At 41.9% G+C, this 10,678-nt stretch overlaps 1 protein-coding gene across 1 annotated transcript in view; it reads left to right on the top strand.

The window, feature by feature from the left end:
* The first annotated feature begins 2,629 nt into the window (after positions 1 to 2,629).
* prkd4 (protein kinase D4) overlaps positions 2,630 to 10,678 on the top strand; it is a 16,904-nt gene continuing 8,855 nt past the window's right edge. Inside the window, exons 1-6 of the mRNA XM_015052907.1 lie at positions 2,630 to 2,898; positions 4,233 to 4,390; positions 6,152 to 6,290; positions 7,971 to 8,102; positions 9,518 to 9,672; positions 9,766 to 9,949. Of these exons, the coding sequence (XP_014908393.1) occupies positions 2,877 to 2,898; positions 4,233 to 4,390; positions 6,152 to 6,290; positions 7,971 to 8,102; positions 9,518 to 9,672; positions 9,766 to 9,949 (790 nt within the window). The 5' untranslated portion in view covers positions 2,630 to 2,876. The remainder of the gene's footprint in view (positions 2,899 to 4,232; positions 4,391 to 6,151; positions 6,291 to 7,970; positions 8,103 to 9,517; positions 9,673 to 9,765; positions 9,950 to 10,678) is intronic.

Raw genomic sequence — 10,678 nt, forward strand, 5'->3', positions numbered from 1 at the left:
TCAAAACAAAGAGACATGATCACACTTGATGTCACCACCGCTGTACAAACCGCCACCATCGACCAGAACACTGAATAGTATCGCACGCACACACACACACACACACACACACACTTAACGAGCATGCTGCTGAACTAGAAAGTGGAACGTCTGTCTGCACCTGAACGCCTCATGATTTCAGCCAGTAGCTCCACGGTTTGTTCCTGCCCAGCCTCACCTCTCCCCTGCAGATGTTTCCACGGCGATGTTTGTTTCCGTTCGACGAGACGCGCGTCAGTTCGTATATCCCACACGTAGCATGACGTAACCATGGCGACCGTGGTGCCATCCGAACAATCGACCTTTTAGGGAAGCATAAGCAGTAACCATTTCAACCTCAAACTGTTTGCCTTCGTGATTTTTTTTTTTTTTTATGTGTATAAACGCTTTTAATTTATTTCCTTGTGTATATAGCTCGATTTGTTTTTGTTTACACTTTATGGGGTTAAGGAGGGAAAAACACTCGTCTGACAGAAGGAGGCTGGGAACAGATGAAGAACGATGCGTGGGGAAAACGAAGGGAAAGTACAGAAAATGTGATTTTTTTTTCTTCTTCATTTTGTCTAAAAATGCTCATAAATCCATCATCTATTGCTGAATTTAGCTGACAGGGTTTCACTCCAAACTGGAGAAATTCTCTTGAAGCCTGAAGTGAATGTCTTAGTGACCAGATTCAGGGCAAAAAATCCTTTTATTACTTTGTGGTTTATTTACGGAGGAAATCAAACGGAAAAAGAAAATGTAGGCGAATATTTTATAAGAGAAAACGGGGGGGGCGGGGGGGGGGTTACATCAACTAGTACCAAAAGGCTTTTATTCTGAAGGAAAACAACCCTGTAAGGCCTGATGGAGCCAATCAGGAAGGGCCTCAGGTTCTGAGTGAGCTGGAGGAAACAATCACTGGAGCCGGAGATCCGAGGCGATCATTAAACACTCGGATACGATTTGTTTAAAAAGCTGCTGTTTGTGTTTACTGCAAGTAGTTCACTTATAGCTAGGACTTTTTCATCGATATTTAGGGATTATTTACTTGAAACAAACGCCCCATTTCTATAACTACAACTGAAAAGTTACTTGAAAGTTGGTTTTCTCTTAATTCAAATGTACTAATATAGTTTCAAAAGAGACTAGGCCCAAAAATACTTGCTAAAATTTGGTGGGGGGTTTTTTTGCAGTGAAAGTGTTCATGATCAGAGCAGCTGCCCGCAGACGGTGCAGTAGGAAAACAAGCCCACAGCATGACTCATCTTCCACCTTACTTCACCAGAGAGCACGAAGTCACGTTTTGGTTTTAGACAGACATTTGTTGAAATTCACACATTTACATTTTGTAAGAGTGGGACAGAAAACGCCCCTTTTCCAGGGTTTTGTCATATGGTTGCCATGGAGACGAGGCGCCAGTCTTTAAATGCTGTTCCCTAAGAGTTTGCGAATATATATATATATTTTTTACCTTCCTCCGTTTTACTGGCAAGATGATCTCATCCAGTCTAACAGCCACTAATCGACTTCTGTGTCACGTCTTATTAATATCCCCTGGAAACGGGAAGTTATTAATCACGAATTCATAGTTCCACTTTTTAGGCCAACCTAAAATTAGAAAATATCTGTAAAATAATTCCTTGTACGGGTTGTTTCTGTCTGTATGTGTGAGATTACACTGCTGCAATAGAATAAATTAATTTGAAGGTTTTTTTTAACCTCTTTATCAGAGATGGAAACAAATTTCACCGTTTTAAAAATGATTCATGTATAATTTTGCACTGACAGACCCTAAGTGACATGTTTTCAATCTTTATGTGTCTGACAGACAATAATCCATCATCTGTGAATTTACTTTACTGTTTTGTTGTTGTTGTTGTTGTTTTTTTTATGTTGCTACCGTGAGCTTTTATTTTGAAGGTACACACTACTGGTTATCTGAATGTTGCTTTTCATGACTTTCACTCGATTGTTGTGCTAAACTGGAACAAAAAAAGACAAAAAAAAAAAAAAAATCCACCAAAGCAGAATGTACATGAAGTCGGATATCGTTTGTATTTATATCCTATCAGCTTCTGAATGTTGGGACTTTTGCAGGAATTCAGAAAGTGATTTTAAAAAAAAAAAAGGGTTTGAACAGAAAAGCAAAGTGCTTTACATGTTAGCAGCAAATAATGTACAGTGTCTGACCTTTATATATACATATATGCACATGTGTGTGTTCACAGTGTATTACGTCAACACCTTGTACAAATCATCGTTAGCTACGGGTTTTCTCCAGCCTACCAGGCGGCTCTTCACTGTATTAATCACATTTTGTTCTGCAGGGCCCGGATCAGAAAACTTCCACAGAAATGAGTCGAATATTTTGCTATCAGGAGAGAGAGAGAAAAAAAGAAGAAGCTGCAACGGTTTTTAAATATCAATCTGCTGTTTATTGAAAGAGCAAAGATGCTTTTGTGGTGGAAACGTAGCGTTCCTGTAAAGCGTGTTTTATCGAAAGGCTTCAATAAAGACGAAAAGTTCCACCTTTGGAAAAAAAAAAAAAGAAGAAGAAGAAAAGCTGTCCCCGTCTTCCTTTCCTCCCAGTCCAGAAACTCGCTCCGTGTGCGTGAAAGCGTTTTCAAAGCGCCTGTTTCGAGTCGTAAATCCTGCAGCTCGGGGCCGAGGGTGTTAACCCGACTGAGGCAGCCCTCGCAGCGGGGGGTGAGTGTCTCCGCGCTACTTCCTGTCTCACCGACAGGCGAGCCCCGCAGAGAGGAAACCAGACCCACCAGCGCGTCTCGCAGAGGAATCCGCGGCGCGATGATGGACTGACTGATCGGCTGCGTCGTCGAGATGACAAGCGCTGGAGCATGAATGAAGCAGGATCAGAAAGTAAGGCTACCTTGAGGTTATTATTTATTATTTTTGTTCTCGGTGTGATTTAAAGAATCCAAACGAGAAAGAAGTCTGACATTTCTTGCATTTCATAACCTGTGGGGCCACTTTCATTTATTACAGCGCAAAGCAGAAGCCTTCTAAGGGAAGGGAGATGCTAAAAGTGTCACCTTCTGCTTGCGATCATATCTGCGACACTAAATGTAGATATTCTGAAGTCATGATGTCAAAGAGCAGCTGTGAACTCCTGACTGTTTGCTACATCAGCACAGCAATTCTCAATAGACTAAAATGTGATTGAAAGCTGCATTTCTGTCACTAATGACATCTAAAAACAACAACTTAGAAATGTTAGAGATACATCACACACAGATGCAGTAAAAATCAGTGTTAATAATAATAATAATAATGGCTAACAGCTGTTTAAAACAGAAACTACAGTCTGAATATAAGAATATCAAATAGGATATTCTTATAATTGTTATTTAAGTGACAACAATGTCATTTAGATCATTAAAATGTTTTGCTGGTGTGTCAGTGATGGAGAGGCCTGCTGACTGTGTGGTTGTTCCTCCTCCAGGAGGAAGCCTGCTGAACAAGCTGACTGCTGCACACACACGTTTTAATGGAAAGTTGAGTGGATGGAAAACGGCATTAGTACAGAAGACCAAAGCAAGAGGAAATTTGAAACTGTTTTTTTTTTTTTAAATATCTGAAAAGTGTGGCGCTGAACATTTTGGTTGGGGGGGTACGGTGTTGGATCTGGTGATTCTGAAACGCTTCAACATTTCTCAGTGTTTTCGTTTTCAGGTCGTTAAACGAGATGGTCAGGTGCTGATTTACTGGACGCGTTTCTGGTGGTTGTTGTGGCGCACTCTTTCCTTCACAGTCCTCTCGAGACCGCAGTCATCCCTGCTGCCTTTGCACCTTTTTCTTCCCCTACCACACGTTATCCTTCCACTCAACTTTCCGCTGTCTCGTATGGACACGGCGCTGCCGCCTGTGTGATCGGCGAGCTTCTTCAGCACGTTAACCCTCTTGTGGTTTACACTCTTTGTAGAGGCGACTGCCAAGCCAGCAGTTTTCAACACGTTTGTGTGGGCAGAACACAATAATTCATGTTTTACTAATTTATTACTAATTTATTTATTTTTTTTGCTCTGATGTAATCTAAATTTCGGAGAAGCTGAATTTCGGTTCGCGGTTAAAGGCGTGATTGTAAAAACGACAGAAATAAACAGTTTATGTGACTTTTCAGTTTGATCATTTTCCTAATACGTTGTAGAAAATGTTCTCATTATTCTGCGTATTTCTTCCCCCCTCCCCAACAGATTGTGCGTCCATGTCTGCGGAGCCGCCCTTCAGTCCCACGCCGCCGGCTCTGGTCCAGTTCCAGCTGGGGCTGTTCAGGGAGATGGTTCGGGTCCCGCCCGGCAACCTGAGCTACCGCCACGCCCGCCGGCTGGCGGCCGAGGTCATAGAGAGAAAGGTGACCAGAGGCAAACGTCTTTAAACTACTGGACTATTTGAGACCTGATTTTGCTGGACGTTTTGGGGATTTTGGCCGAGATTTAAACATTTTATGAATAAAACGAATGCTCCAACTCTTAGCTGAGCTCCACTCTCACAGTTGCTGTGAGAGTGGAGCTCAGACAGGAAGTGGACTCTGAAAGGTCAGCTCATGCATGCATGCGTGCATGTATGCACGAAGGAAAAATGTGTAGGTTACTGCAAAGCGAGCCGTCGCTTTTTGACGTCACGTTTACCGAACCCGGCCCATTTAAAGAGGCGGCGGCGGCAGCAGCAGCTTGTACCCCTGAGCTGCTGCTTTTGTGTCGGCCTGGTTTGTGTCTCCCTCCGTTTCTTGACTCTGAATCCAAGCGTCGTCCGCCGTTCTCCTCCGAAGCTCGTCTGTTTACGGCGGCTGCGGCTCAGGTTGTGAGCTGCTGCAGGTGTTGGTCTGTTTCTGGTCTTCATGCTGCTTCAGAATCTGTGTGGTCTGTGAGAGTGCAGAAAACTTTCCAACCACAGCCTTTCCCCTCTGTGTAACACACACACACACACACACACACACACTTCTGGCTGGTTGTGTGCCTCTTTTCACTCAGAAATAAACTCACGTTTCTGGGCATCAGGTCAGCAGTGTGTGCAGGAAAGGAGGAGTAAATGTCATGTTTTGCTGAAAATCTGCAAAAACTAAACATGTTTCTCTTTTATTGTTTTTGCATTATTAGCCTTCCTGGTTTGCAGACTGAAAACTGGCGTTTTAGAAAGTTTAGTTAGTCAGATAGTAACTTCATAGATTAGTTTCCTGTTCGTACATCAGTTATGCTTTAGACTTAAAGACCCAAAGAGTAAAATCTGCCGTTGGCTATTTGTGATAAAAGTCTGTTTTTGTCGCTGTGGATGAATTGCTGCCTTCTCTTCTTTGCAGTGTTGTTCTATATCAGGCCTGTTTTAAGGGCTTTAGACGTAAACGGCCTGTTCAAGGTCACCCCGTTTCGCCCCGGTTGGATTTATAATCGCTATTCTGGTGTTTTCCAGGTTTTCTCTTGAAGCTGATGATAATTTGTGTTGCGGTTTTTCTTGTATTCCTTCTGATCTGGACATGATGTGCTGCTTTTTAAGCGTTTTTAAGCCTACTTCGTGTCATCAGACAGGTTGTATTGAAGTTTCCTTTTTTTTTTTTAAACGTGTCTCAGGTTTGCTTTCTTCCTTTAACAAAGAACATCATTTTTTTAAAACAATCCTTTTATGCACTGTGATTATCTTTGTGAAGAACTCTCTGTAAGGGGTGAATGTTTTTCTTTCTAGTAGATTTGAATTTTAGTTTGTCTTTTTGTTTAAAATGTTTCTTTTTTGCAACTTTTTAATATCATTTTGGTGAAACCGGACACTCCCTTTTTTGTTTTTTTTTACTTCAAATATTAGCAAGCACTTTTGGTGCTTGCTAAGAAAATCTGAATTAATTTAGCATGTCTGCGTTCCAGCATCCACATTTGTCAGCTTAGGTACATCTTTCAGTCTAAACTGATATAAAAGTTAATGATTGATCTTCCTTTTGCAGCCTTGTTCAGTTCCTCCATTCATAACTTCACAGATGATTTTTTTTTTTTTATGCAAGTGATCAGAGAGAAAACGTCACATTTTGCAGGAAAACCAGTGTTTTTTACATTTACACTTTAGAGTTTAGTGGCTGAATCAGTGTGTGTGTGTGTGTGTGTGTGTGTGTGTGTGTGCGTGCGTGCAGGCTCCAGACTGCAGCGTGGTGGGCTCTGGTGAGAAGATCCTGTTGTTCCGACACCAACCCGCCTTGGAGCAGCTGCTGCAGCGGCTGACGGAGCAGGACGAGCTGCAGGACGGAGACCTGATCGAGATCGTGGTCGCAGGTCAGACGAGGTTGTTGTGTTTCTGACGGCGCCGTTCATCTGAACGTGTGCAGGATCTCAGTGACGCATGTTATAAAAGTGACAAAGTTGACAGAAATTCCTTGTTTGGAGGAACTAAAACTCAAATTTCAGCTGAAACAAGTGAAATCTTTCTTCCTCTGCAGCGTCTAGCAGACGCCTGAGGCTTTTTAGGTCAAACTTGACTGGGGTTTGGATCATAACTTCACCTGACTAGTGAAAAATCCCGGTTCAGTTTGAAGAAAATAACCCCACATCACCATGCTGACACTTCCGTGTTTCACTCTGGGTTCTCCTGCTGACTCTCAGCCTCGTTCTTTCTGCAAACGAGAACCAGGTTTAAGGTTGAAGTTTGGTTTCATCGTCCTCGGTGTTCTGCCACGAGGTTTTCGGAAACCTTTAGACAGGATATTTATTTATACTGAAAGGCTGTTCGTGCTTCACGCTTACGCTGTGAACCGGAGGGTTCTTCAGAGTTACCGCCAGCCTCTTCTGGTGACGTTTTCCAGACTGGTTGACGTCAACACGCCTGGGTCTTGAATTTCTTTGTTCTTTTCAAAGAACATTTAGCCTGTTTCATGTTGTTTGAGCGAGTTCTTCATTTTTCAGGTCAGGCTGCAGTCAGAAATGGGCAAATAGTTATGTTAAATAATCTCAGCTTACATTTTTAAATATTATTTTAAGAATTACAAAAACAAAATACCTCTGTTGGGGAGTAAAAATCTTTTCATACCTTGGCTAACTTTCTGCAAATATAAACTTTAGTCCGTTTAGCAGCTCTTTGAAAAAGTATTTAGAGTTTTTAATCCTGCCACGATTAGCTTTCATTTAGTCGACCTGCTGGCAACAATTTAAAGTAAGTATTTAATTTTCGAAGTTAACATATTATTTCGATTGCATTCAATGAAAACTTTAACCTCTGAACAAAAACAAAGTGCCCTTCTGAAATCTTTTTACAGAGCCTCATATTTTTGACATTCTGCCTGATGTAATTGAAATATTCGGCTCTGTTCTCATCGATCAGATTGTTATAGAAACCAACCTGTAGAGAGTTTAACATGATTAAACATCTACATACAGCTGTTGATTTAAATCTCATTCCACTAAGGCAGCTCTATTTACAGCACAAGGTGCCCCCCCCCCCCACCCACCTGAGCTTAAATCAAGTCATTGCATTTTTTTCCCCCGATTTGTTTCTGTCGCACCAGAAGTGGGACAGAAACATTTTGAAACGGTTCATCAGAGTCTCATGTATAAACGACCGAAACATGTTTGGATTCGTGATGAATCTGCGTTCTCCTCCGTGTTTCTGTCTTTCGTGTTTTTACGCTCACGACCTTCACAAAAAGCTGCTAAATCCCACAATAAAGCGCCGCTAAGCCTCTGAGTCGCTGGTGTGTGTAAGTCAGCACAAAATAACTAATCCATAAAGATAACAGAGACACAGACTCTGTAAAGCTCCTCTGGATTAGAGAGTTTTGTTTGTTAGTAGCTGATGACTGAAAAAAAAAAAAAAATGTCTTTCTGCCTTTCGCTTTGTGCTGCTACTTCAGGCTTAAAACACTCTCATGTCAACACGAGGATTTTTAACTTTAAAATGCACGTATGATTACCTTCCTGTGTCTTATGATTTTTTTTTTTTTATTATTACTTTTCTTCCAGGATCAGCGTCTGTGGCCGAGATGAGGATGCGTCCGCACTCCCTGGTGGTCCAGTCGTACCGGACCCCTACCTTCTGCCACCACTGTGGGGAGATGCTGTGGGGCCTCGTGCGGCAGGGACTGAAATGTGAAGGTAAAACCCGACGCCGCCCACTTTTTAAGACGGCTGCTGTACTTTAGCATGGCCACGACAACTTGTGCACGTCGTCGTGTTAAAACCACAAACTTCAAAGTAAATTATGCATAATGCCGTCTCTAAACGGATGTCGCCATGGTATTTTTTTTTTTTTTTGTGATTGTTGTGGCCTAAAAATGTTGCAGAAATAAAGTTTTCCTTCTTTGGTGTAACATGATCTTACAAAAAAGTTGAAATCGCTTCACGTAAGCTTGATTTTTTTTAAAGACACGGTTTTAACAATATTTAAAGGGCCAATTACACTTTTTAGGACCTTCTTGAAATGACACCTTTAGTACAAATAAAATCCTGTCAGTGCAATAAAAAAATATTTGCACATCGGGCATTCAAGTTATCACGAACCGTTTATATCACATGTGTCAAACTCGAGGCCTGTGGGCCAAATCCGGTCCGCCACAGCATTTTATGTGGGCCTCTAGATTCTAGACTAAACACTAAGTGAGCTTAAATATTATGTTTTCAATCAAATCAATGCAGTTTTTATCTGTTTACTGCCAAATTATATCAATCAGTCCCTCCTGTTTCTTGAGAATTACCCTGGAAATTCACGCAAAATCAAGAAATCTTTTCATCAAGGGTTTATTGCAGATTTTTCTCAAAAATTGTCAAAAACTTTCTTACTTGCAGATTATAGTCCATGATCTTTAGAGCGAGTAATAAAAGGTCACATAAATAAGACCAAAAACACTTGCAAAAAAATCACAAAATCATAGAGGGACTAAAAAGATGTTCCGTAACATTATTTAATTTTAAGAATTCATTGGTATTGTAACAGGATGTGAACAGGTTTTATTGATTCTGGCACAGCCGGCCCTTTAAGAGCGTTCATGATCTGGATTTGGCCCAAAACGAAAACGACCCCTGCTTCACAGGGTGTAAGAAAATCCTACAGAACATCAGAAAATGGTTTTGGCAAATAAAAAGCTCAGCGCTGCACACGCTTTCATCTTTCAGGTTCGACTTTCAAGAGACGTCATGAAACAGGAAGGGTTAATGAGGCTAAAGGGATTGGTCAGAAAAGAAGGAAGTACAGAAAACTTTGAGGTGATTGGTCAGATTTGAGGAAAACTCGCGATGTTGGGTGAAAATTGCAAGTCGGCGCAAAATTCACAAACGATGGATTTGCATTAACAGCTGCGATCGCAGCTTCCTGGAGGGACCGTCCTCCACTTCAGGATCAAATCTTCTGAGTCTGTTTGTCTGAAGAACAGCTGAATAGGAAAAGAAAACCTGAAAGCGATGTACTTATTCCCTCCACTTTGCTGCTATAAGCCGCTTTGCGCAGCTCCATCCCAGTAAGTTTGTGACAAAACGTGAGAAAGATCGTGAAGAACGGTTTTCCGTCTCCTCAGGATGCGGTTTAGACTTTCACAAACGCTGCGCCTTCCTGCTGCCCAACGACTGCAGTCGAATCCGGCGGCAGGTCAGCACCAGCTTCTCCCTGTTCCCGCCTCGGAGGCCGCGCACCCACTCCCTGTCCAGTCAGGCCGGAGGCAGTCTGGAGGAGGTAACTTCAGCACCGGCCGTTTGTTCTTCTGTTTTGTTGGTTTTTTTTAGCGTCTCGGCTCATTTAAACCATTTCAAACTCCCTCCCGTCTAGATCAGCTTGTCCAAGCCGTCGTCCAGGCCGCCGTCGTGGAACGAGCCGCCCGTCTGGCTCGGGGACAAGAGCCAGCCTCAGGTCCCCCACACCTTCCACATCCACAGCTACACCAAACCCACAGTGTGTCAGCACTGCCACCGGCTGCTCAAAGGGCTCTTCAGACAGGGGTTGCAGTGCTCAGGTACGGGGAGGAAGGCTCTCTGAATGAAAAAGTTCAACAATAAAAAAAAAAAAAGTATTGAATTGTTTCAGTTTTATCTCCAGCATGAAGTAACAGACATATCTGAACAGACTTGAGCAGGGATTGGAAGGTACACATATTTCTTGTAGCATCAATAGTTTTGACATGTTTGAAAAGGATCAGGGAGAAATACAAAAAAAAAAAAAAGGAAACGTATGAACTCGGTACAATGTTTTTAACTCGGCGCTATGATTTTTATTGTTTAAATAAACCAGGAGGAAATGTTGTACATGTCTGCACAGGCCAAGTTGAGATGCACCTCTGCAGGATCCAGAAACATTTACACAGGAACTCTGTTGAAAACTTTGTTGTTGTACCAATAGGGAAGAAAACAAAGAAGTTTTCAAATTTTAGTCTTAAAAAAATACCAGAATTTGCACTTGGCCTTCTACTTTTGTTCAGTAAAGTGACATGATTTCTAAATATTAAATCAGCTGTTATGATCCAACAGTCTCTTTCTAACACTTTTTACTTTTACTTGAGTAAAAATATGTTGAAGTAACATTTGTTTTGCTACTTTTACCTGAGTACAAGTTTGATGAATTAATATTTAATTTGAAGGCTACAAGAGGCTTGTGGACAAAAAACAGGTTAGCTTTAATAAGTATGACTTTGCTGTAGGTGGGGCAGTCGTCCCCTCTTGCCCCCAATTCACTCGAATGCGTGAAC

This window comes from Poecilia latipinna, unplaced genomic scaffold (genome assembly GCF_001443285.1).
Source record: "Poecilia latipinna isolate Pla-1442-1.1 unplaced genomic scaffold, P_latipinna-1.0 Scaffold1145, whole genome shotgun sequence".
Taxonomy (NCBI): domain Eukaryota; kingdom Metazoa; phylum Chordata; class Actinopteri; order Cyprinodontiformes; family Poeciliidae; genus Poecilia; species Poecilia latipinna.